Genomic DNA, 26,997 nt, shown 5'->3' with positions numbered 1-26,997 from the left:
AATTCCAGCGCAGACCACAGAAACTTCCATATAAGATAGAGAAGTCTCCCATTGACTTATATAGAACCTCGGCAGGTCTGAGTTGGCGGATTTTTGGATTCTGACTTTTTGCTGCATCAGGCTTTAATAAATCCCCAAAAAATTGCGTTTTTAAAAAAAAGGCCCCTGAAAAGCCTACCAGAATTTAGTAAATGACCCCTTAAGCGGACAGCATTTTTCATTCAGTTAAAGTTTACATGGATAAGGGCTAAACATTTTTAAAGTATCTACACGTATTCTCATGGAGTTTGTTCAAAATGCACGTCAAATAAAATGAATTATTCTTTTTACAATGTGCATGCAGAGTCATTCTGTTGGAATGTTGTTTCTTGACAAATACACTAAAATGATGGTGGTTTTTAGGAAAACATTATTTCATTATGTATAAGTCTAAGACAAACAATACTGGCTTTGGAATGAAAGAATCTGATTTTCTTAAAAAAGAAAACTTGTCTATGTAGCAAAATGTTGCTTTCCGTAAAGGTCTCTGGTTATATTCATGTGCCTTTGGCACACCAAATTAAATGGGATTAGTAAATGCATTTGAACCATACAATACGTCACTAGAAAATGTTACAGTATACACAGAAAAATCTATTTTACTCTGAATCTGCAATGAGCTCATTTTAGAATCATCCTATTCACAGTTAGCCCAGCACACCCAAGTTAGAGTTGTATTTAATAAATGAAGAAACAAGAAGATAGAAATGTATTAAATGAATGGCCACTTAATAAAATTCTTAAGCAAATTGGCATTAAGACTAATGCTTAGGTAAAATGGAAAACCTAATTATTTATATTATTGAAATAATTATAGCTTTTAAAATTAGCACAATAAATAAGACTTTGTTGAAAATATTTTCTAACAAATCTTTTAATTTTTGCTATTTATTTCTAAGTGCTAATGGAAAGTTGCTTTTTGTTTCACTTAAGTTACTCTTTTGCTTTAAAAAAAAAAAAAGTTGTTTCATTAGTTGTTTGAACTTATTAAAGATTGTACCCTATCCACTTGATTAATCTTGTTAGTGTAATTAGGTTCTAGTGCATATTATTGTAATGGCAAATAGTGGAATTCTGCTTTTCAGTGGCCGCAAAATGTGCAAAACGATTCTTTTCTCCCTAACTTTTCTTATAACTTTTCTTTTCCCCAGGGGATTTATGTGTGGGTCATGGCCTCCTTGGTCCCCTTCGTTCCATCTTACATGTAGAGTTTGCATGTTTCTCTGTTAGTATGAGTTTTTTTTCATGTACTCTGGTTTCCTTCCATACTTTCTTTTCGTTATCGCAAGAACAATGTTACCATTTCAAGCAATATAATATAGTTGAAGCTTGGAAAACTGTGGGTAGCTGCATGCTTGGCCCTGCAAACAATTGGACAATGCATACATTTCACTGTGACCTATGAAAATTTTCTAACCTTCCCGATCGATTTTCTGACCATTGTCGGACGAAAAATTGTGAGATGCATGATCGTTCAGTACCCACTAACCTCACTATAATTTGATGGATTTGTTGTATCGCACAACAATTGGTTGTTAAGGAGTGAAAAATCTTAACGTCTATGCGACCTTTAGTCTTTTGTTATTATCCACAGCTGGTGGAAATTCAACCTTTTGGAGTGTGGGGTAATACACACAATTTTACTACTGATAATTAAAAAATAAATATTCTGTGTATATTATATATTGTATGAGTACACTTGTTGCATGCATAATGCGTTTATAAAATGTCACGTTAATTTGTGTGTGTGTTTTTATATGATGTTGTCAGTGACAGGCAGATTCAAGTCCTATCCATGTATACACACAGGGGCACTTGAATGAATGACTTACCGTTGTTTTTCTCAACTTAAGTACTAAAGAAAGTGTATTGTAAACAGAATATCTACTATATGAGTGTGGACTTTCTAATGTCTAGTAGTATGCCTTTCTGTTTTCTGGGCTTGGCTCTTAAAGGAATTGTTCAGTGTAAAAATAAAAACTGGGTAAATAGATAGGTTGTGCAAAATAAAAAATGTTTATAATATAGTTAGTTAGCCAAAAATGTAATCTATAAAGGCTGGAGTGATTTGGAGTGAACATGTCAGTCAGATCACTACTTCCTGCTTTATAGCTCTCTTGGTTTACACTGACTGGTTACCCTGGCTACCAGGCAGTAACCAATCAGTGACTTGAGGGGGGGCCACATGGGTCATATCTGTTGCTTTTGAATCTGAGCTGAATGCTGAGCATCAATTACAAACTCACGGAACAGAAATGTACCATGTGGCCTCCCTTCAAGTCGCTGACTAACTCAGAGTTATAGAGCTGAAAAGCAGGAAGTTGGATTCTGGCTGTTTTATTAGACATCCAGTCACTCCAGCCTTTATACATTACATTTTTGGCTAACTAACTATATTAGAAACATTTTTTATTTTGCACAGCCTATCTATTTACACAGTTTTTATTTTCACACTGAACTGTTCCTTTAAAATAATGTAGCAGAAGTCAATAGTTTTCCTGGTCTGTTAATCAACTGGTTTACGGCACACTGGACCAGATTTCATCGATGAGAAAATTTTCACATATGCAGTACTTATATTGAGTTTTCATTAGCTAAAGCAAGATATACATTTTTCTAATGGAACTGAATCTGGTCCATTGTTTCATGAATCAGAATAAGCAGAATATATTAACAGCCAGACTGAAAAAACAATTTTAGATTGGTGATCTCCTTTAAATGCACAAGACATTTTCCTTTAGTAATGTGATTTTACTTTCCATTTAAAGCAGGATGGTTATAAAGCAGTATATTTGCAGGGCTTTGTTGCAGCACAACCATTTATTACACATATGCCTGTACATATATAACCTGTGTCAGTAAAAGGTAGATTTCAGTACTTTTTACAAGTGAGATAAGTGAAGTGGGATAAAATCTGTTTACAGAAAGATAAATGCTGTATTTTTTGCTTAATAGGCTGGCCGAGACACATGAACTCTATGGAAACTTTCCAAGATTTTTCTGCAATCCCTTCCAGCAATGATGAACTTTCTAATTCTTCAGATGTTGATGAGGAAATGACAAATAGCAAAGTAAGTGCCAGAACCTTCCAGCTTTTCCAGGATTCCATTTTGCTACATATCTCAAAAAGTTCCAAAACCAATCTGTTAGCCAGTAGATCATGAGAAAACCCTTTTTGCACAACACAAATGAGCAAAACAAAGAGTGTGATACCTTAGCTACATTCAGTCTAGCTTGCCATAATTATCCCCATAATCTGGGCTGAATTTGCCTACATGTTAGTTTGGGCTATACTTGAGGCCTATACCAAATATGGGGTCCCATTATCATGTATATTTTGTGGTCAGTCACGTTTTTTCCCTCAATTTTGTAAATAGATTTTGCGTAAAAACTATCCCAAACATGTATAAATCTTGTAACCGATACAAGAACTAGAGAGGGTGTTCATAAGAGGCAGGTTGAGAGGTACATGTAGGTGACCTCCTCCAACCCCCACCCATCCCCTAACTTGTGTGTCCTCAGACATCCAAGTTTGGGAGCACCAGTGGATTCAGCTGCAAAGAAATCTTGTATTACCAACTATCCTGAGGCAGTAGACACTGACAGGGCTGCAAGTGCTTTTTGAATGAATGATAATTTTCCCTGTATCGCTCTAGCACTTGTAGCTGGGATTTTGATAAAGGACCCCTTATATGTCTTAAATCTGTGGGCTACAGTTTTACTTTTTAGTATTCATATTTCTATTGAGGCCCTCTCCTATTTATTTTCTGGTCTTTCATTTAAACCATTGCCTGGTTTCTATGGTATATTGGACCCTAGCATCCAAATAGCAGAAATTCCAAACCACTGAATAAAAATGATTCAAAAACTGATAAAAAAAATAAGCTTAATCGTAAATTGTCTTAGAATATCACTGTCTACATACTAAAAGATAATGTAAAACTCCTGTAAATATCTTTTAATCTGTATAGGGATCCAATCTGTTCCGTGTGGAAGGTTGTTTGGAAGTATGTTCCCCCAGTGCGCTCACACTCCAGCATGGCGACCTTGTACAAGTGGAGCAATGTGGAGACAGTGGACAATGGTATTTAATACTTAGCTTTATTTTCATCCAAATGTTTTAATAAGGCTTTACATTTCAAGCATGCTACACTTTATTAGGCCCCAACGTTAGCACTACAGCTCTGGAATCCTCTTCTCTACACATAATAAAGGGAGTGAGATTGGCCAAACATTTAGTTTTGAGAATTAGCTTTTTCTTGAGTGATATGTCTGTAAGTGAGCATAGAATAAAACCAAACTTGGTTTTGTCCACAAAGGACATGTGAGCAAAATTTCACAATGGAAACCAGCCAGTGGTGCGGAAATTATAATAATTGAGCAGACTATCACACCCCATTCCTTTTCCTAACTTGTCCCCAGCAAGTTTTGACAACAAAATGGCATACTGTTATGCCAGAGGGCCCCAGTGAAAAGAACTTTTGCCAGTGGCATAATTATCTGCAGTGCAGGGTGTGGAATTGCATCGGGTCTGCAGGAGACTCACCTACTTGAAGAGGTTGTCCACCTTCCAAACTTTTTTTTCAGTTGTGTTCACCTAAACAATTGCTTTCCATCTTTTATTTTTTACTGGTTTCCCAATATTTAAAGGGGAACTCCACACAAACATAACTTAAGCTTTTTGAAAACATAATTTCAAGCAACTTTGCAATATACATCAATTAAAACATATGCAGCTATAAAAATAAACAGATTTCATTTTGCCACCGATTGGTGGAAATTACGACATTCTGACACTGAAGATATTCAATACAATTATGACCCATTTGTGTCCGTAGACAAGTGCAATTGTTTGTGTTTTAATCATTTGCAATTGTGACAAACAACTCTGTCTTGTGGCCATAATTACCCTGAAATTATGGAAAAGAAAATGCTGCATTGCATATTAAAATTGCGCCCACAATTGCATACTACACACCTGCTTGTAAATGCAAATGTGGGAGTGGAGGAAATATTTAGCTATACAGCAACAGCTAGATAACCCTTTATCTAACCTGAGCATTCTGGATAACAGGTCTCATACCTGTATTCTCTCTTTCTCGTTAAAGCAGTTTTATAGGTTCAAACCACTAGACTTTTTTTTTTAAGAACAAAATTATTTGTCTTAAATAAAGTCTAACTAATATGAACTGGTTTGTCATATAATCCTTCTTAAAAGTTATGGGATCCAGAAACTTGCTATCTAGAAGGCCCCGAATTACAGAAAGGCCATCTCCCATAGACTCCATTTTATCCATGTAATCCAAAACTGTAATAATAAAACAGTAGCTTGTATTCGATCCAAACTAAAATATAATTAATCCTTATTGGAAGGAAAATCGTCCTATTGAAATTATTTATTGTTTAAATGATTTTCTAGTAGATTTAAGGTATGAAATTATGGGGAAGATTCATTATCCGGAAAACACAGGTTCTGAGCAATCACATAACAGGTCCCATACCTGTAGTGTTATAAACATTCTAGTTCCAAGTAGAATATTAAGAGAATAATGTTACTTTGTTAACTGAATGACTTGTTTTTCCTACAGCTTCCTTGGTAATGTGGCCTTGTGACACTTTCATAGAAACGAGCCAGTGTACTAAGTAGGCGAGACAAGCTGAGGCTTTAAATGTAGAGTTTATATGCTTTGGAGTTGATGTAGTGCCTACTGACAACATATGTTATTTAAAAGGAAGGTGTGGTGTGAGCCTGATATTTGCTAAAAGGGACATAGTGTAAATAAAAAGATAGTGCTTGGTCCTACAAACCAGGATAATATTGACATAAGACTTGCAATGATATAAAGTTGTGTTTTTTCTGCAATGCACATCAAACACGTTTGCACTGTGCCTGTATCTTATTTTAAAGGGAAAATATACTCCCCATTTTTCAATGAGCTCATTTATCTGAACTTCCAAAAATGAATATAAATGTATTTTGTTTTCTACAACGACATACTTGTTTCCAAACATTGAAAAGGAAACCATTTCACAACTTCCCTTTTAACTTTAACAGTTTAATGCAACCATTTCCTTTTTCTATTTCCCCTTTGTATCTTCTTCTATAGACTCATTCATCCTGCGGAATCAGTTGTATGTGTAATTAAAAAAAAGTTTATATTTAATTATTTCACGTTCAGAGCAATGGTTACCCCGTTTTTGTAAGACATACTGAATCTGAGCACATGTCAGTCAATAAGATGGAACATTTTCCCTTTAACCTACTTATTGGTACAAGGATTGGAAAAGAAATCAAGTTTAAGGACCATAGAAAATTAAAGGATTGATGTAATAAAAAGTAAAAGGTTGCTAGTGGTCTTGTCACATATAGCAATCATCAGGTACCATTTATTGGTTATTATTATTATTAGGGGCCATTTACTAATACAAGTGCAGTGTTCAAGAACAAGTTTTATTGTACCAATCTTGCAGCATTTTCCCCATAATTCCAGTGTAACTGCGGCAAGCAATAAGTTGTATCTGCTGTGACTGCAGAAAAGCATCAAAATGGAGGCAATTGTGCTTGCAAATCAGGGGCAAGTTGCATCTGGTATTTGTGGGGGTTATGTCACTTCTGGAGAGCAAGTCCTGTAGACATATTGGGGCTCATTTATAAACACTGGGCAAATTTGCACCTGAGTCGTAACCCATAGCAACCAATCAGTGATTAGAGTTTTCCAGCCAGCTGCAAGGAAAACAATGAAAGCAAACATCTGATTGGTTGCTGTGGGAAACTGCCCAGGTCCAAATTTGCCCAGTGTTTATAAATGACCCTCACTGACCAGTGGCGTAACTAGATTACTGGGCTCCACAGCAAATAATTTTCAGGCCCCAAAAATGACTTGTTTTACCAGTATTTATTCAAAATGTATATGAATTAGGGCCCCCTGCAACCGCAAGGTCTGCTTCCTTTGTTACGCCCCTGTCACTGACACAATGTTCTGTTAAAAGCCTGGGGCTACTGCCAGGTACAGGGTGGTAACATTATCAGGGTTCCCCAGTGTCACTAGGTACAGTTGTGCACCATTCAGCAGAATAGGCAAGTTGAACCATTAGCAACAATGAGGGGGTGGAGGAGTGTGTTTGGTAACACACCAAACCATAATGAATTGTGTCAATATACTCTATTGCATCCATTCAAGAGCAGGTGCATTCTATATGAGCTCTGTTATTTGTTACCAGTTACTGTGAAATGCGGTGCTTCTTTACATATAGGGGAAAGTGTTTCCATAGCTGAAGCAGTTGTTCTTCTTAAAAACTAAATGGGCCATGGGCGGCATGCTTTTAAGAATGGGGATTTATTTTTAGGTGGCCTACACTACACTTACACTATGTGATTTTCCTAATTACTTATCGTGGCGCATAACCTCAAACAGTATTGTTCAGCTTTTTCCCTGTAGTGTAGCACTAAATGCAGAGAGGTCCCAGCCCTTGGGCTGGATGGGATCCATAAACATCGTTTGGCAGGCTGCAAATGCCCTGTTTTAGAATATCATTTTCCATTTTGCAAACAATACCATTCCTTGTGGCAAAATAACTTGGGTTAAAGGAGAAGGAAAGGCTAAAATTAATATTAATATTAATTATACGTTTTATCAGAAAGGTCTATATAAATACACTAGTAAATCATCAAAGTAAGGCTGCTCCGAGTCCTCTGTCAAAAGAAACACTGCATTTCTTTCCATCTGTTGTGTACACATGGGCTTCTGTATCAGACTTCCTGTTTTCATCTGAAACCTCCAAGACTAGGGCTTGAGCATGCTCAGTTTGCTCTTCTCCCTTCTCCCCTCCCTGCTGTAATCTGAGCCCAGAGCTATGAATGAGCAGGGAGAGACTCAGGCAGGAAGTGATGTCACACCAAGAAAATATGGCAGCTGCTATCCTAAACAAACAGAGAGAGTGTCTAGAGCTGTTTACTTAGGTATGGTAAAGCATTCAGCAGAATAAATACAGTATAATGTTATAGCTTGTACTATTGTGGCTAATCTATTGGCAATAATCTGCTTTGGTGGCCTTCCTTCTCCTTTAAACCAAAATAATATGACATTACCCTGAATGCAAAGTAGTGGAACCATGGGGGAGCACAGTTATACTAAACATATTTGGCACATGTATAAACATTTGTACAACCCCTCGATAAATACCTTTGAATAATGTCTGATTAGTGGCTATGTGTTACTTCACTGATGTACAATTGGATAGTTATTGTAAATGAGCCCCAGCTAGTTGCCTGACAGGAATGTAAGTGCACATAATTCCAATAGCCTCTCATTTTTTCTTTTCCTGACACTTACTTTGTGTAATTCTCAGGACTATCTATGCATCTGGAAAAATGTAAACAAACTGTTAGCAGGGTGACACCCAAATCCTGGGCCAGTTCCTCTTAATTCCATTTGGCTGTCATTTCTACTTTTGACAAGGAAATGATATTTGCAACTATAAAAAATGACACTGGACTCCTATTTGTAAATCCTATTGATTTACTGTATGTAGGGGAGTGTCAAGCAGGAATTAAGCATGTTCTTTATTTAACATTCTATCAGGGATCAGAACATTTTACATCAATATTTCCACATGACTTCTTAATGTAAGCGTTTACAGCTTCTATTGTTTATTCAGCCAAGGATTCAGAATTCACAAGGGCCAGCACTACTTACTTAACTGACAGCAGAAGCAATAATGATAAAACCTGACCTTCCCAAACTAAACTTTTCAACTCGGCTCTGAATTAACAAAGAGATCTTTCCTCATATCATATTGTATATATTATGATACCTGGTGATTATACCAGTACCCCGGTCACACAAACACAAACTTGTGCTTTGTCCTCAATTAGTGTGATAGGATCAGTAACTACAAGTCACCTGATATCAGTTGTCACCAGGCAGCAGAGGTGAGGTCTGTAACACAGTTGGGTTACGCTTTTGTGCACAACAGTAATCCGGTAACACTGTCTTTCACTGTTTTTTTTTCAGGTTAGTAAAAGAAGTGGTTTCAAAGAAAACTTCATGGGTACCTTCCAACATGTTAATTCCTGCAAAGAGCGATATTAAGAACATCTGCCAAGAGGATAACAGTACAGGTAATAAGGCAGCTTTACAAGTCACAACAAATTAATGAAGAAAGATTATAAATGCCAAAAAATTTTAACTTTACCTTAAATATATATATACTGTATGCAGGTACGTGACTGATAAAAACATTTTTCACACTCTTTTTTTTCACAGGAAGAGATCAAGGGTCTGTTTAACAACTGCTTAATTGTACTATTATAGGACCTGCTATCCGGAAACCTGTTATCCAAAAAGCTTCAGACTATGGGAAGCCATCTCCTGTAGACTCCATTTTAAACAACTAATTCAAATTTTCTCTCTTTCTCTGCAACAATAAAACAGTATTTTGTTCTTGATCCTAACTAAGATATTATCAATCCTTATTGGAGGCAACCCTATTGTAAATTTAAATATTTTTTTAGTAGACATAAAGTATGGAGATCCAAATTATGGAAAGATCTCTTATTCAGAAAACTCCTGGTCACAAGCATTCTAGATAACAGGTCCCATACCTGTATAATAATCCTTAGCAACCATCTGATTTTTTTTTTTTTTTTTGGAAAACCAAGTTGTTATACATTTATTTCTTCATCTTTGTATGACAACACTTTCAGAATCGCTTATCATGGGTCAGTTAGAATTGCCCATACAAAGTCAATAATGCAGAAGTTGGATTTGGGGTGTGACGTTGTATATCAGGGGAAGCTGATTGGGATTTGGTTAGATTGGGGGAATAAGCAGGGAAGCTGGGGTGTAAGCAGATCAGAGGCATAACTAGGTGGATCGGGGTGTAATAATGAGGCTAATTAAGTCAGCAACTGGTAATACAGGTATTGGACCTATTATTCAGAATGCTAGGGACCTGGGTTAACAGATCTTTCTGTAATTTGGTTCTTCATACCTTAAAGGAAAACTATACCACCAAAATGAATACTTAAGCAACAGATAGTTTATATCAAATTATTATGAAATTGGTTTATTTACATGAATCAGGGTTTTACATATGAGCTGTTTTATGCAATATATTTTTGTAGAGACCTACCTTGTTTGAGGGGTATAGTTTTCCTTTAAGTCTACTAGAAAATCATATAAACATTGCCTCCAATAAGGATTAATTATATCTTAGTTGGATCAAGTACAAGCTACTGTTTTATTATCACAGAGTAAAAAGAAATCATTTTTAAAAAATTGGATTATTTGATCATAATGGAGTCTATGGGAGATAACCTTTCTATAATTTGGTGCTTTTTGGATAACGGGTTTTCGGATAATATATCCCATACCTGTACTGGCCTCTTGCTTAGCCAGTGTTTTACCAATGAACTACTGGCTAGGTGGCAACCCCCTCTAAATGTTTTTTAAAACTTCGACTTCGACCTTTTGCCATCTAAAACCTGCCGAAATGCTGTTTTAGCCTATGGGGGACCTCCTATTTGGAGTCATTTTGTGGACTTCGAAAAAATCTAAGTTTTTTGGGGCAAATACTTCAATTCGATTTCAATCAAATGCGCTAAAACTTCAATTTGAACTATTGAAATACAGCCTATTCACCTGAAGTAACTTTTTCTTTTTCTATTTGAATTTCGAAATTATGGGAGTTCAAAAAAACTCCCATTACTTAGAAATTCGACCCTTGATAAATCTGCCCCTTAGTGTAGAACATGAAAAATAAAGAATGAAATCCAATTTAACAGTGGCATAGAAAAGGACCATCTGTAACATATGAAAAGTTCATACAAAGATGAACTTCCCATGCACTATAGCCCTAGCCCTTATAAATTGGTGAAGGATAAAAGGCAGATGGACTTATTATAATAAAATAACTATTTTGAGTAAGTACACAGCTAAGGGAATTTCCCTTGTAGACACTACTATGAACTACTGTATTTGGATGAAAGAAATAAATGCTGAAATACTGGTTTCCTAAAGGTGCAAATATAATTGCTTTCTACTCTAGTGCTTAAAGGAACAGTAACATCAAAGTGTTTTAAAGTGTTTTAAAAAATATAATGCTGTGTCTACTTCAGAAACACTGCTATTGTTTATTTAAATAAGCTGCTGTGTAGCCATGGGGGCAGCAATTTAAAGGAGAAAAGGTTCAGGTTACAAAACAGATAGCAAATAAACTCTGTAGAACATAATGTTATCTGTTATCCGCTATGTAACCTGTGCCATATAGCCTTTTTTCAATTTCTACCGTGGCTACACAGCAGCTTGTTTACATGAACTATAGTAGTGTATCTGAAGCAAACAGATCAGTTTTACCAGTGCAGGGCAACAGAACAGGATATTTTCAGAACTTTAAAGCACTTTCATTTTTGGTGTTACTGTTCCTTTAAAGTGGACCTGTCACCCAGACACAAAAATCTGTATAATAAAAGTCCTTTTCAAATTAAACATGAAATCCAATTTAAATGTTTTATTAAAGCATTCATAGCTGCTGTAAGCTCATTTAAAAATCTCAGCTGTCAATCAAATATTGTCTGCCCCTCCTCTATGCCCTGGGCATAGAGGCGGGGCAGAAAATTACTTTCACTTTCCATTCAGCACTTCCTAGATGTCACGGCTCTCCCCACATTCCCTCTTTCTCTTTACCAATTAATTGTGTAGCCAGGGCATGGGGATGGACATCAGGTCCCCCATTCTGGTGCACAAACAAGATTCTGAGATGATACAAGGTTTGTCTTAATAACAGTGTCCACAAAATGGCTGCTGCCTGTTTGCTATAATTATTTATTCCCAGACTGAAGGAAACAAGATTCAAATAATTTATAGAGTCTAATTAAAGTTAATTTTGCTTGACTAATGTGATAAAATAGGATTTTGAATATTTTTTTTGGGTGACGGGTCCCCTTTAAAGCAGGTGAGAGATGAACTGCTGACTGAAGGTGCAACACACACACGCACACTGCCTGAACTGGCTCCAACCCCTATTTGCATTTTCAAATTGAAATAAAAATGCAATATAAATCTAAATACAAATCTGAATATGGTGTCTATATGTCCAGCCAAACATGATTTGAAAAAGCCACGTGACAATTAATTTACATGACTTTGTGATGTTTCAGATTTGGTTTGGACACAAGAGCTGGAATTGGCCTGTTTCTGAAGTGAATGCTGTAATGCATCTCTAATACAAATTTACACGTGGTCCTCTAGGAATGAGTGAGCTTTTGCTGTAACCTTCACAGACACAGCCGCCAGTTTCTGCTTATTTAGAGATGCACAACTGGCAGATTGGCAAAACCAGCCCTGCAGCAGTTTTCTTGCTGTGGGTACAACCAACATATTGTTGGAGTAGCGAGATGGAATTATACAGCACAACTATAAAATATTGTACCAAATTCTCTGTTACCTGGGTAGCCTGGCAATATATGGGTTCCTTTAAAAGTCTGGTACAAAGCAAATATGACAGCCTTGCTATAGTTATAGTATGTGTGAATTCAGCACTCTTTATTTTACTGGAACATGAAAACTGTATAAGAACAAATATAATGAAGAAAACAGAAGAGAGCAAAGCGATCCAGCAACCAAATTAACCCTTTTTAGGTCAGATTGCACTAATCTTTCATCCATGCTGTTAAAATCAGTGCTTAGGGTTGTAATTTGTTAATACCATTGGTATTCTCAGGGTTCATAGAGCCCTTTAGTCTTGGTTCCTCCCTTGGGTAGGACGGAGTCACTAGCAAAGCAAGACTGACCCAAATGAGCACTCTAATGAAGTCCTTCCTTGACTAGCACTTACTGACATATGGGTGTTTTTTTAATTCATGTCAAAACACCTACGCATGTATATGCCTATACATAAGGCATTATGTTTGGCCAGGGCAAACTAAAGGTGGTCGTTCATGGGCAGATTTAAGAAGACAATTCTGGTCCTTTAGAGACTGATTCAGCAGCTTATCTGCCTGTGTATTGGGCCCTCTAACGGGCCTCCCCAACCAATACCTGGCCAAAAATGCTCAGATCTTGATTGGGCATGTTTGATTTTCCTGCATGGTCAAGGACTGTATCGACTAGTTGATGTGGTCCTCGTCCTACTGGCGCCTATTTCTATCATTGTATCCGATCATTTGGCTTCAGGGCCAATCACATAGCCCGATATTGCCTGCCTTGGGTATCAGGGGAAAGGTCTATTCGTTTGGAAGCCTCGCCAAATGAACAGATCTTATAGTGTATGGCCACCTTTTGTGCCTGTTATTACATAACCCCAGATGTGTGTTTGTTCAATCTCTCCTTTTCAGTGTATTAGGAATGTAAAAAATGCAAAAAAAAAACACAGTATGAAAGTCACTGCAATAAATCACAAATCTGAATGCAAACTTGCAGAATATACTGTAATAGAATCGATTAGCTGGTGCATTTAGGGGTGTTTATACCTGTATCTGTTTCTCCATTGCCTACTGCACCTCTCTGCAGGATGGAGCTGAACTTTTTATTTAAGAGATTTTAAACTAAACTAAAATTGACAGAGCTCATCTGCTAAAAGAAATACAAATTGACTGCAGTAACTAGATGAAACAAGTAGTGAGTGTTACTGGTTTTCTCTGTTGCACAGTGACACCTAGTGGCTGAATTCTAACTTTAAAAGCTTGATTTTAAAAAGTGTTTTTTCTAGTTTAATTGTTCCAGGCACCCATGCTCTAACACACCATAATGAAACATAGTATCAGTTCTTGACCACAGGTGAGGTAACTTAGTCAATCTGACTGAATTACCTGTCTTCAGGGTAATGGCAAAAGGGGTGATTCAAAGCACTGCACCCACACTAGTAGGTCAGGCTTCTAAGGCTTGAAAATATATTAGTCAGTGTTTTTGAGAGATGATTGCTGGATCCAGACGTGCATAGAATCACCCCGTGTATTATTACCCTAACTGAGTATAATCTTAATACCTGTGCTCAGTGCTCCTTTAAGGTACTGGTGGGCGTAGGGCAGAAATCTCATTGTTGGGCCCATGCAGCCATTCTAAGATATTAGCGGCAGGACTGTACTCATGCAGGTGAACCTGAATATAACAAGGCAAGCAAAAAAAAAAAAAGCAAGCAACAAAGTTATCTTCTCATTTTGTGTTCATTGGTGGAAACACTAGTCACACAGCAAAAGGGCAGCACTCCGTGCTTTAGTAAAATTGCCTTTATTTCCACATGCAGGGCAACATATACAGCAACGTTTCGAGCCACGCACGGCTCTTTGTCAAGCTTGACAAAGAGCCGTGCGTGGCTCGAAACGTTGCTGTATATGTTGCCCTGCATGTGGAAATAAAGGCAATTTTACTAAAGCACGGAGTGCTGCCCTTTTGCTGTGTGACTAGTGGTTCCAGTGTGGAGGGACACTGTGGGATGTGCACCCGGAATAATAAGAGATTGGAGACAAGTGAGTGCCCCTCGAACTCTACCTCTATTCATTGGTGGAAACAACCAGGAGAAGCTCACATCTAAACTCCACATGTAGTGTTCACTAGAGATGGTTCAAATGGCAAGTTAAAGTAAGAGTAAAACAAAATAAATGAATATGGATATGTAGAGATCCAGTTGCTTGAAGCAGGGAAAGGTTACAGCAGAGGGCTGTGGGTTAATTCCCCCTTTTTGCTATTTGTTAAAATAACCCTGCCCCTGTTATATTAAATAAAACCCTGTCCTTGACAGTTGGATAGCTATGTATCTTTCAGGACACAAACTGACATAATGTGGGCTGAATTTAAGAAAATGAATTTGAACAGATTTTATTAGTATTTGACATGAATATACAACATTATGCAAACTGATACAGTATATTGCACTGTTGCATTAATGTGAATATATGTCAGACCCAGACAACAATGGGACCACATAGGCCCAATGCCCAATATCGTGCACCTGCTGTATCTGTGTATATAAAGGTATGGGATCAGTTATCCAGAAACCAGTTATCCAGAAATCTCCGAATTACGGAAAGGCCATCGCCCATAGACCCCATTTTACCCAAATAATCCAAAATTTTAAAAACGATTTCCTTTTTCTCTGTAATAATAAAACAGTAGCTTGCACTTCATCCATACTAAGATATAATTAATCCTAAATGGGAGCAGAACCAGCCTATTGGGTTTATATAATGTTTACATAATTTTCTTGTAGACATAAGGTACAGATCCGTTATCTGGAAAACCCCAGGTCCCGAGCAATCTGGATAACAGGTCCCATATCTGTACATTTATTTTGCAATAAAAGAAAAAGAACCCCCCCCTGAATCCTATGAACTCCCGAGAGTGCCAGTGTTTTTGTTCTAGTGTCCCAGACACAGATGTTTGTGCTGCCCACATACATGGACTGCTTATTTGGTGTCATCTTGGGGTTTTAATGCCTGGAGTCTATATTTCATAGTTGGTTCAGCCTGGCACTGGTTTCTGATATTTCTGTTATTTGTGCTTTTGTTAACATTAACTCCTATATATTTTTCATGTTTAGCTTACAGTGATGCAGGTCAAACAGCATTGGCATCAACAAGCATGAAAGAGAAGCAAAATGAACGGACACGTAGCTTGGTGGCAGAACAGAAGGCAGTGAGCTGAAGTCATGGACTAATGATATAGTGAAACAGTATTCAAATTGTTCACCTAATGAAGTGGCTTTGAGCCATAGGAGGTGACAGTTCAGTAGGAAAATTCTGAAGATTGTCTCACATTCCTTTGCATTCCTGCACTGGATCCTATAATGGCCTATGTTAGGCCCACAGTCCAGGAGATATGAACTATGCACTCTCCTCTGTGCAACCTCTTCATCTGGAGTCTCATGATGAACTACTCTATATAGATCTTCTCTTAATGCAACTGTGTCCTTTTACTTGGATCTACTTGCTCCTTGCTTTATATACAGGTCAACAGTTTTACAGCAGGGATTGGTCTGAAAGCACCTTGCAGCAATGCCAACAGATTCTTTGCAATTTCCTAAACCGTACCTTTTTTTAAATATATTAATATTGCTTGAATACTTTCTCATAGGTAAGTTTGCTCTAACTGCTACTTGAGTAATGGCAATGGGGGGGGGGGGCGATGATTAAGCCTGATGAATCCAGTTAGTTGCATTGGCTGTTCTCCGTAGTTGAATTGATTTTGCGGCACATTTTTTGCTTTTTTTGTAATAAATGTATGAGAGCACTGTATAAGAAAACAATGCATATAGAACTAGGATGCAGAGCCATCACTGAGTGCTGCCCTATGCCTTTCACTGCACGAGGTGTGAAAGAAGCAATTTTGCTGATACCTGAAAGCACTTTCTCTTACATATTCCCACGTTTATCTCATATATGGGCATATTTGCTAAAGGGTGAAAGTGAACATTTGGAGCAGTTTCATAAAAATGAAGATTCCCCTCAACATGGCCAGTTTACTAAAAGGAGAATACAACAAGTTTTGGAAAATTAATTTTGCAGTGTTGAAAATTCTCTCTGCATTGGTTTAAATTCACTTCTCTTCTCCAGGCGAGATTTCTCCAGTGAATATTCTCCAATTTATTATTCTTATTCGCATGCAAACGAATTTTCGGCAAGAAATTTCACAGGATTCTGGCTGCCGAACTACCAATATAAAGATAGAGCAGCCTCTTTTGCATCTCATTATCTCCATCACCCCATCCATGGCAATTTTACACATATTTCATTTCTTCATAGCAAAACAACACTACTATTTTGTATGGGGGATATATACTGGTGAATTTATGCAAGGAGAAATGTCCCCTCACTTCTCTTGAAAAGATGTTCTTATGACAAATATCAGATGTGTTGGGAAAACACACCTAGCGAATTGAGGTGAGATGAAGTTAGCCGAGGAGAAAATTCACTTTAGTAAATGTGATCCAAAGTCTGTAGGATTGTTTCCATGTGGGAGGGAATGAACAATTAAATAGCTTTATTAATGCTCACAAGGCATCCCAACTGGATATTGTTAACAGCAGCCTTTAGTATCAACATTTCTCCAACTGCAAGAGGGGCTCATTTACAAACACTGGGAATTTCACACAGCTATAATACCTTTTAACAACCCATCAGCAATTCCCTTTCAACTGTCTCCTGCAAGGTTCACTGTCAGCAAAACCTTGATTGGTTGATTTTGGTTACTGCAGTAGTACAAAATTGCCCATTATTTGTAAAGGAGAACTTGACTGCCCAATGGCCTGGGGAAAAAATAACTCCACTCCCTGCAAAAATGTCAATTATCCAGCACAGGTTCCATGTCTACTGGGCCACTGTGTATGTACACTACACAAATGCAACCAGTCTGATCGCCAGTTTCTGGGGAAAGGGGAACAAAGTAATGAAGGGCATGCAGCTTGTAGGCATTTACTTGAAAACTTGGCGGTTCCTATATTTTATCTGAGATATTTGTTTGTTTTGCTAAAGGAATCATGTGGTGCCAACAAGTATCTTCTCATATTTGCTTATTAAAGCAAAAGTGATATGGAAATGAGGCAGCTACATATTGCTGATTACAAACAATTCATACATTTCATATGAACGTTTAATAACAACATTTTTAAAAACCCGAACAGAATCGCCTGGAGCCTTTCTCACAAGTACTTGTACGAAATGCCATTTTTGACAGGCTTTCAGTAAACAAGGTATTTGTTTCCAGTGACTGCTGTTTTGCACATCAAAGTGTATGCAATGGCCTCTGCCTGCACAATATTCACCTTATGTGAAAGTCTCCTTTGTTCTATTCAGCAGTGATATAGAAGGACAATAACACTCCTAGGATATCTCTCTGCTTGGCAACTTGATATGTATTTAAACTGGACTGATGTAAATACTATGTTATGTTTGTTGTCAATACTTTTTTCACTGTACTAAATTATAAATTACAGATTTATGTCTTTCTTTTTTTTACTATCTATTATTTAAAATTGCCTACCGTTTGCTCATGAGTCGGAACTTGGCCTCAAATATGCTAAGCTTTGTGATAGTGCTTTTTCATTTTTGTATCTTTGTTTTCATAATAAAAGATGGTGGGATTGACTAGATTCTGTTCTGTGCTCTGAGTTTCTGATTGGTCCAGCAGTTAAAGGACAGGGTGTCGGGTAGACCGTTTACATGTAGAGAAAGTTTTAGGGTCTGTAATGGGGTGTAAATACAATAAAGCAGACCAGAGTCTCCATCTCCATAACTTCTTGATATTCCTGGTAGTACAGTCTCTAAAATAGGCAATTTAAGGTAGCTTGATGTTTGGAGCAGAAGCATTGAAGGGTCAAGGAACATAAATGCTGAACTATATGTGCATAGTCAGTAATCATGGATTGTATTTGATGATTAAAGGGCATGTTAAGTGTAAAATAGAAGAAGGCTAGAAATGCTGTATTTTGTATACTAAATATAAACATGAACTTACTGCACCACAACCCTAATCAAACAAATAATTTATGCTTTCAAAGTTGGCCACAGGGGGTCACCATCTTGTAACTTTGTTATACATCTTTGCAAGACCAAGACTGTGCACATGCTCAGTGTGGTCTGCGCTGCTTAGGGATCGTCATAAACAAAGCTGCTTGAGTTCTGCATGGCTGGGAAGTAAGGCGGGGGCTCCCCCTGCTGTTCATAAGTATGATTGTTTCCCTGCTCAGCAGTTAGGGACCATCTGACAATTCCTATCCACAGCAGTAAATGAAGGGAGAATTTCACTGCTTATAAAAACTGTACACATTTTTTAATTAAAGTATACTGGAGATAGGTTTCTTTTTCATTAAAGAAAGTAAAAATGGGATTTTATTTTTTTGCCTTTACATGCCATTTAAGTCTTTCATAAAGCAGCTCCAACAAGAAATATATATATGGATATGATGCCAACTACTTTCTCTGTTTTACAACATGGACAGGCTATGCAAGGCTGCTTCAACTTCCAATTACTATCCCTTGCCTTTATTCCAAGGACACACATCATTCACTGGGTTGAGTATTTATTTTATATATAAATTTGATGTAATATAGGAACTCGTATCACTGCCTGGGTGAGAGACATATTTATATTTAAATGCATGGATTAAAGCCTAAAAATAAATATGGATAGAAACTCAATATTTATATACCAGCCCCGAGGTCCAGTAGCCCTGCAATAGTTACAGTATTATTCAAGCTTTCCAAGTCCACTCTGACTTGCCATCTTCTTAGGAGACAGTGCCAGTGACACTGCACATGCTCAGTGTGTTCTGGGTTGTTGCATAGCATGTCACCTCCTTTGTTGCTCTCTGTTTCTTTGCACTTCTTATGTACCATCATCTTTTAGGCTACTGCATTTGTCCTTCTTCAGCAACAGCCATAGTATAATGAAAGCAATGTTTTCATGTAAAATGATATCACTGCCCTCCTTTTGTTATTATATATTAAACTTGCTGTTACTAAACATAACCTAAAAAAAAACAAAACTTTAATATGAAAGAGCTAATGGTAAATACCCCTCATTATTGAAAGCTATGCCTTAAAGTAAACACATTTAACTCTTAGTGACCAATCTACATTGGAACTGTTGGCAACAGACTTTTCTCATAGAGTATCATTTGGAATGTAGTTACACATTGTTTTTCTATTAACTGTGTTGCCCATTGGAAGGGGCATCTCTATTCTTGGTATTCATTAATAACGTCATTATGCCATTATTGCATGGTGATATGATGGCTGCTCCAGACCATTTCCACTGCACTTGGCAGATTCTGGGGAGAAGGTCACTACATAGTGCGCTTGAGCTGACAAAGTTCCCAGTGACATCAATGATGTTGCCTTGTTGTTAGGTCACCTTACCCATGAGAGACACTCCTGTTATCACCTTTGGAAAAATATAATACTTTCTGGGGTGGGGATATTAAGGGGCAGGGCCATGGTGTAAGGGATGGATCTATGTTAAAAACAGGACAGGGTTTGACATCATCTCCAAATCGGTAAGGAAATTTAGTGAGTAGTAGGAAAGCTTTGAGAGAGAACTGGAGACGTGCCAGGTGGAGGACTAGTCATTACAAATTTTTGAGCACATACCAGCAATACAAATACAAGTAAATTTGTAATAACAGCCCTGGCTTTGGCTGGTATTTTACTAGCTAATTATCTAGAATGTGCCAGTACCTACATCCCAATTTGCTTTATTAGCCTCCCAGTGCTGCAACACAATACATGCCTACATTTGCGTAACAGTTAACCCAGCCTGTGCCAGTGCCTATCTTTCTGTTTTGTGTGGCTGCAGTAAAGCTTTTATTCTTCTTAAGCACTTGTCCAGCCTGTTTCCCAATCTGTTTCATCCTTGATCCACACTAAACCCCTTAATAGAGAGGGCTCCTAGTTTTGTAATCCCTGGTTTTGTGACACCAACAACATAAAAAGTTGTTGGCAGGGAAAGGACTGACCACTACAAAACAGGATTGCTTTGCCATGCCCATGCATTTTTTCTAGCTTAGTTACAAAGGCAAGGTACAGAGAAAAAACAGTAAAAATAAAATTATGGCAAATGGCATTGTTTTATCTTGGAGCTTTTTTGATGGTGATGTACCCATTCTTAATAGAGCAAGCAGAAAAGAAGATGGGGAGCTACTGGGGCATCTTTGGAGACACAGATCTTTACTGCTAAAGGGATGTAGTTGCCTTGGGCTGGCACAGAAGCCCAAAACATAGACAACATTTCTGGCCTACTTCTTTAGTTAGGCTTTAGTTCTCCTTTAAAAAGCACAAACTTTTTTTCTCCCCGCAAGTGAGATTTGATATAAAAAACTCACCACCTAAAAACTGGCAAACTTTTTATTACATTGAGAGAAAGCCATAATATGATGGTCTGACTCTGACTCGCAGGGGCCATTCCCCCCTCCCCCAGTAAGAGTCATTTAGCCCCCTCCCTCACCTTGTATGATGAAATGGATTCTGGGACTTAAAGTCCCTCTGCTTTAGAGTGTAATGTATGGATTCTCTGGAAAGTAGAAAGTAAATTAAAAGCTATCAGCAAATCTGTCTGCCACATGAAAACCAGATCAAAGATCTGTCATTGGTAACTTTGCTGGGGCAATTAAACACCTAGATAGCGCATTAGCAGCCATGTTTAAAAGAACAACAATCCACATAAATTAAGGGGGTTATTTACTAATCTCTGGTCAGGCTTTTTGGGGCAAAACTCAAATTTTTAAAGTCCAATGCAGCAAAAAGCCAGAATCTGAAAATCCGCCATCTCAGACCTGCTGAGGTTGTATATTTGTCAATGGCAGAGGTCCCTATCCTATTTGGAGGTTTATGGAGGTTTTAATACAAAAAACTTTCCCAAAACGGGGTTTTGGGAAAAAGTCCACGATTTGGGAAAAAACTCTTACGATTCTGGCTTTCACTCAATTTTATTGGGTTTTCACCCAAACTCATTAAATATAGCTTTTTTTTTTAAAATAATAATTACAGTCAAATCATGGATTCTAGTTTGGTCTAACTTTTTTTATTAAAATAATCAGAAACATTCAGATTTTAGTAAATATGCCTCCTTGTGTTGGTAGCAAAATTGATTCATTTTCAGCCCAAAAAAATCTGCAAAAATATTTTTTTCTCTCATTTGTGTTGACAGAGTTCATTCTGTGAAATTAAAATGAATTGCTTGTGTGGCCATTGTGGTATACATTTTGTTTACAGAAAATGTGTTTATTTTATCACAAAAAGTCCTGAGCACAAACAGCAACACATATAACTAGGAGGAAGCACCCAGGCTTTTATACAGAACTGTCGGGGTGAATACTAGTTTATTAATGATACACACTATAGAGTTATGTGTAATACACCGTTTCTATTACAATATAAAAAGGTGAGGACTGCACCACCTTGTGGCTACAGTAGGCATATCATGTACTTGTAATGGGGAATGGCTATGTTAAAACCAAATATAATGTTCCATTATTTAGGAAGATAACAGAATGGAAATTTACAAAAATTTGAATAAAAAAAAATTGGCAATCCCATAATGTTTACTGTAAATTTTTAAGAGCTGCTTATATCTTATATCATTGTTTTCTTTTGCTCAAAGTAACAGTGACAAAGCACTGTTTCTATGAAGTCAGCATTTTATTCATGTTAAATTAAAATTTCACATTTACTCGGAGCAGATACTTACAGTGGTGCAACTTGGGCTTGTCAGGCAGCCCCTCAAAATAATCTACAGAGGTGGCACATCACCAACACTCCCTCCTCTCCCAACCACCCTCACGGTCCGCTCACAATAGGCTGGAGGCTGGAGACAATAATGCAGCAGACCATACAATCTGGGCTCCCCCAGCAACTGCAGGGTCTGCTGTATGGGCAGGTACACTACTGGAGTGTGTAGTAGTTTTCTTTTTCAATTTACTGCAAGAAGAGGGAATTGCCTTGTACACCACAGATATTCTAACTAGAGACATCACTTTCTAGTTCACACATGTGAACAAATAGCACATGAGCCAGTTCTCATTTGATATGCTGAGAACTAGCTAGATTTAATGGACCAGGAATGACTACATGACTGTATAGCTACATGTAACACCCCTAACTAAAGCAAGAAACATGAACAAGTGCTGCATAGACAGTCTACAGGACTACATATCCCAGCATGCCTCAGAGCTGAGGACCTGGCTGGGGCTATAATCCACCAATGATAAGAAAGGGCGCAAAATGTTTTGAGGACCACACTGCTGGACTATAAAAAAGGGAGAGAAGTGTGTGCCTGCAGGCAGAAAAACTGCTGACTGCTGCCTACCTGCTGTACCTGCTCTGCGTGGGAGAGCTGCCAGAGGGGAGAGACATCTGCAGGGATCCTGCCCCAGGGGAAGCTGCTACTGGGAGAAGCTGACCCTGCTATCCCAGTCCTAGACTAGCACCCGTAAAAGAGCTATCAGTGCTAGCCAGAAAGGGAGCAGGGGGAAACTGCCTGCGGTTGGTGGGAGAGCCCTAGGCTGACATGCTGCAAAGAGGCCCAGGTGATTTCAGCTGCTAGAGAACAGAGCTGCCTGCATCCCATCTGAGGTCTGTTACTAAAGGTGATACAGAGTTTGGAGCACAGACTGTGAGTAACCTGCAACACCACACACTATTGGGGAACTGTGTATTATCAAACAATAGGAGCTAATCCATCTGTTGCTGAACTATACACTCTGCCAAGTCATTTCTCACCTGAGAGGAAAGTGTTTCTTCACTAAGTTTATAAAGTTATACTGCTAACCGACAGAGGAAAGGATCAGTGCTATTGGCCAATAAGCTAAACTCAATAAGGGCCCCAACGTGCACAAATCATCTGGGACTGTGACAGGGAAATTAAGTTACAACATTTAGCACATATATTTTCTGCATACTTTGTATTAGCAATTTAAATGGTGTCATTGTTGGTTGGTGTATTGTTATACATATATATCTTGCTTTAATATTTTAAATCATAGTCGGATCCCTGCTGATTATTTGTTACGCTTAATAAAGAAAAGGGATATCACTGTTTATCATTATTGTGGTCCGTTCAATGGGGTGTCACTGAGCGTGCTGGAGTTACCCATATATATATATATTAGTCTCACTCAAGGGTGTGCTACATTTGGGGGCTCGTCCGGGATTATCTCCACCCACGTCACTGACTCCGCCCCTTTTCACCAGTTGTATAGCATCCTGCCATAAGAAGCGAAGATGGAGCCGCAAGCCTTGCTAGAGTGGTGTCAGGACCGTCAGGCAAACCCCACATATTGCCTAGCTCTGATAATAGCAGAGGCAAACTTAAATTCAAGGCAGATTTACCAGTTAATGGATGAAATGTCACCTTTTGGCCGCTGCCTAATAGTTGATAGGAAAACAGATAACAAGGATGTAAAGACATGCGTTTTGCTGCAAATGGAGGATCCTATAAATCCTGATGATGTCCCATTCATGATGACATTCGGCAGTGAGAAATATCAGTGTAACTTGGTTTTACCTGCTTCACCAGTTTCAGTTATCACATCAGACGGAGATGTTGAACATCCAGCAGCCGGAAACAAAGAAGTTAACAACCCATCCCTCGCAGCAAATCCATGTGGGCCCTCTGCTGCCATTGGGGCAGATATCCTTACTGCACTAGGAAACTTAGTAGAGAAGTGTGTTCGGCCTATACAGCCTCACAGCGGGTTTGGATACAGAAAACTACACTTTTTCTCAGGAAAACAACCCACGCCAGAAGGGGAAGATGACTTTGAAGCCTGGATGGATCAAGCCACCCAAGCCCTGGAAGAATGGGATGTTCCAGAGTCACAGAAGAAACAGAGAATCACAGAGAGTTTGATGGGTCCAGCTGCGGATGTAATTCGGGCCCTGAAGCAGAGCAAAAGGGATTGTTGTGCCACTGATTACTTGCAAGCTTTGCATGATGTGTATGGCCGAACTGAGAATGTGGCTGAGCTCATGTATCAGTTTGAACACACCTACCAAGAGAAAGATGAAAGTATGTCCGATTATATCCCACGGCTAGAGAAGATACTCCACCACATAATATTAAAGAAAGGAATGGATCCCTATATGGCTGACCAGCTTAGAGTAAAGCAAATCTTGAAAGGAGCTCAACCGAATGATCCCATCATGTGGAAACTAAGGATACCAAAGGAAGACCGTGCAGTCCCCACTTACCCCCAACTAATCAAACAAGTACGGGAGGAGGAGGCCCTTATGGAAGCCAAGTTACTGCCTACCAGTAAAAGCATGACTTCAAATAAGGTGAAACCAGGAGGGGAAGCCATCCGAATTGTTCAAGCGAGTACTGGAGTTATAGCCCCAGAGCAAAGTGAGATTCACAACCGGTTGGATGCTCTGAGCGAGATGGTTGAAAGGATAGCCAAAATTCAACTGGCTGCATTAGAAAAGGACACTAAGTGCAGGTCAGATATTGTATGCTGTGAGAAGCCTACCTCTAGCCAGGCTCAAGATTTCCATCTTACATATGAGAATACCCCAGCACCTGGGCCCCCTCAACTAAATAGGACAAAAGGAGTACTGGGGTTCTGTCATCTGTGTGGTGAAGATGGCCATTACAAGAGGCAGTGCCGAAATGCTGAGAATGCCCAGAAGGTAGTAGCAAAACTTCTGGCTAAAGAGAGAGGGAAGGCTCAGGGAAACTTCAGAGGGCCCCAGTGAAGGAGCAAACTGGAAGCCCGCCTAAGAGAAGCTCCAATAGATTTAAACAATGGGTAGACAGTGGCGAGGAGGCCTCCAAAACCCAAGCAAGACAGGTGCCAACTGAAGGTGCACTATACCATACCAGTATGGAAAAGTTCAAAGGACAATTTCATCCACGTACCCAGAAAGGGGTTAGAGAAGCTTGCACATGGTGGGGACCCGAATTGCCTAAAGGGTTGGCAGGTCCATCTCCAGTTGTTCCAGTCCAGATTGAAGGAATCTACGGAGATGCTCTATTAGACAGTGGGGCTCAAGTGACTATACTATTTCAGGATTTTTACAAGAAATACCTGAGCTACATCCCTTTGGAAAAAATAGAAAACCTTGAACTATGGGGCCTAGGTGATACAAAGTTCCCTTATGATGGCTATATTAATATCAAGTTGGAATTTCCGCCTTCAGTGACCGGATCTAAAGAGGCTGTTGAAGCATTGGCTTTAGTGTGCCCTAGACCAGGAGGATCTAAGACTTCCATAGTGGTAGGCACCAACACTGATCTGATAAGGCGAATGCTTGCTGGCCTGTTGGACTCAAGACAAAGACTGGATTTTAAGAAAGTTAACATTCACCCCATGCTGCAGTCCGTACTGGTCTCCAGGCACAAACAGAAGCGGGAACCAAAAGAATGTGTGGGAAATGTATGGTTTATGCAGAGAAGAGAGCAAGTAATACCCCCTGGGCAAATAAAATGTTTGAATGCTCGGGTAAAGATGCGCTGGGAGGACTCAGTCCCTGACCTCATGATTGAAGGGGAACAAGGTGCTGACTTGCCTCTTGGAGTTGAACTTATTTCAGAAGCTTTGCCGGCGGAATGCTTAAGGCGAAAAAAGGGAAACATAAGAGTAGGCCTCAAGAATACGACCAGTGTACCAGCTATACTACGTCCCCATGCCCTGCTGGGTAGAGTCCATTCAGTTTGCCCTATCACTGACACTGACCTAACTTCAGATGCCTGGGAGTTAAAGCCAGAAGATTTCAAATTTGGTGACTCACCTATCCCAGAAGATTGGAGAAACCGATTGCAGATTCAGCTGCTTAAAAAAAGTCAAGTGTTCTCCAGAAGTGACCTGGATATGGGCTGCTCTAATAGCACTCAACACAGGATTCGTCTCAAGGAAGATAGACCCTTCAGAGAGAGGTCTCGGCGCATAGCTCCAGGTGACCTAGAAGATTTAAGGAAACATCTAGAAGAGCTGAAGACAGCAGGGATCATCAAGGCATCAAGAAGCCCATATGCTTCTCCGATCGTGGTGGTGCGTAAAAAGAATGGGTCCATTCGAATGTGTGTGGATTACCGAACTCTGAATCGGCGCACCATACCGGACCAATACACTACCCCTCGGATAGAGGAGGTCCTGAATTGTCTTGTAGGAAGCAAGTGGTTTAGTGTATTGGACCTTAGAAGTGGATATTACCAAATACCAATGCATCCAGATGATAAAGAGAAAACTGCTTTTATATGCCCTCTTGGATTCTATGAATTTGAACGGATGCCGCAAGGTATCTGTGGGGCACCCGCCACCTTCCAAAGGCTTATGGAACGTACTGTGGGAGACATGCACCTACTAGAAGTGTTAGTGTACCTGGATGATTTAATTGTATTTGGAAGAACTTTGGAAGAACATGAAGAAAGGTTGATGAAAGTTCTTGATCGGCTCCAGAAGGAAGGCCTGAAGCTATCACTTGATAAATGTCAATTTTGTCAACCTTCCGTGACCTACATAGGACATGTG

The 26,997-nt window shown here is 38.8% G+C and overlaps 2 protein-coding genes across 5 annotated transcripts in view; both read left to right on the top strand.

Moving 5' to 3' along the window:
• Positions 1-18,123, top strand: part of LOC108717446 (guanine nucleotide exchange factor DBS-like) — a 186,741-nt gene extending 168,618 nt beyond the window's left edge. For all 4 annotated transcript variants that reach the window (XM_018264694.2, XM_041564799.1, XM_041564798.1 and 1 more), the window contains 4 exons: positions 2,995-3,110; positions 4,011-4,123; positions 9,054-9,160; positions 15,577-18,123. In XM_018264694.2, coding sequence (XP_018120183.2) covers positions 2,995-3,110; positions 4,011-4,123; positions 9,054-9,160; positions 15,577-15,680 — 440 coding nt within the window. In that variant the 3' untranslated portion in view covers positions 15,681-18,123. The remainder of the gene's footprint in view (positions 1-2,994; positions 3,111-4,010; positions 4,124-9,053; positions 9,161-15,576) is intronic.
• Positions 18,124-23,749: 5,626 nt separating this feature from the next.
• LOC121394114 (paraneoplastic antigen Ma1 homolog) lies at positions 23,750-25,222 on the top strand. Its single transcript, XM_041564119.1, has one exon. The coding sequence runs from the start codon at positions 23,750-23,752 to the stop codon at positions 25,220-25,222; it is 1,473 nt and encodes a 490-aa protein (XP_041420053.1).
• The last annotated feature ends 1,775 nt before the right edge of the window (positions 25,223-26,997 follow it).

The sequence above is a fragment of the Xenopus laevis genome, chromosome 5S (assembly GCF_017654675.1).
Source record: "Xenopus laevis strain J_2021 chromosome 5S, Xenopus_laevis_v10.1, whole genome shotgun sequence".
NCBI classification, from domain to species: Eukaryota; Metazoa; Chordata; class Amphibia; order Anura; family Pipidae; genus Xenopus; species Xenopus laevis.
This window is presented reverse-complemented; position numbering and strand designations above follow the sequence as displayed.

Excerpts from the sequence above, each read along its gene's own strand:
- LOC121394114 (XM_041564119.1), top strand. The coding sequence starts at position 23,750 with ATGGAGCCGCAAGCCTTGCTAGAGTGGTGTCAGGACCGTCAGGCAAAC.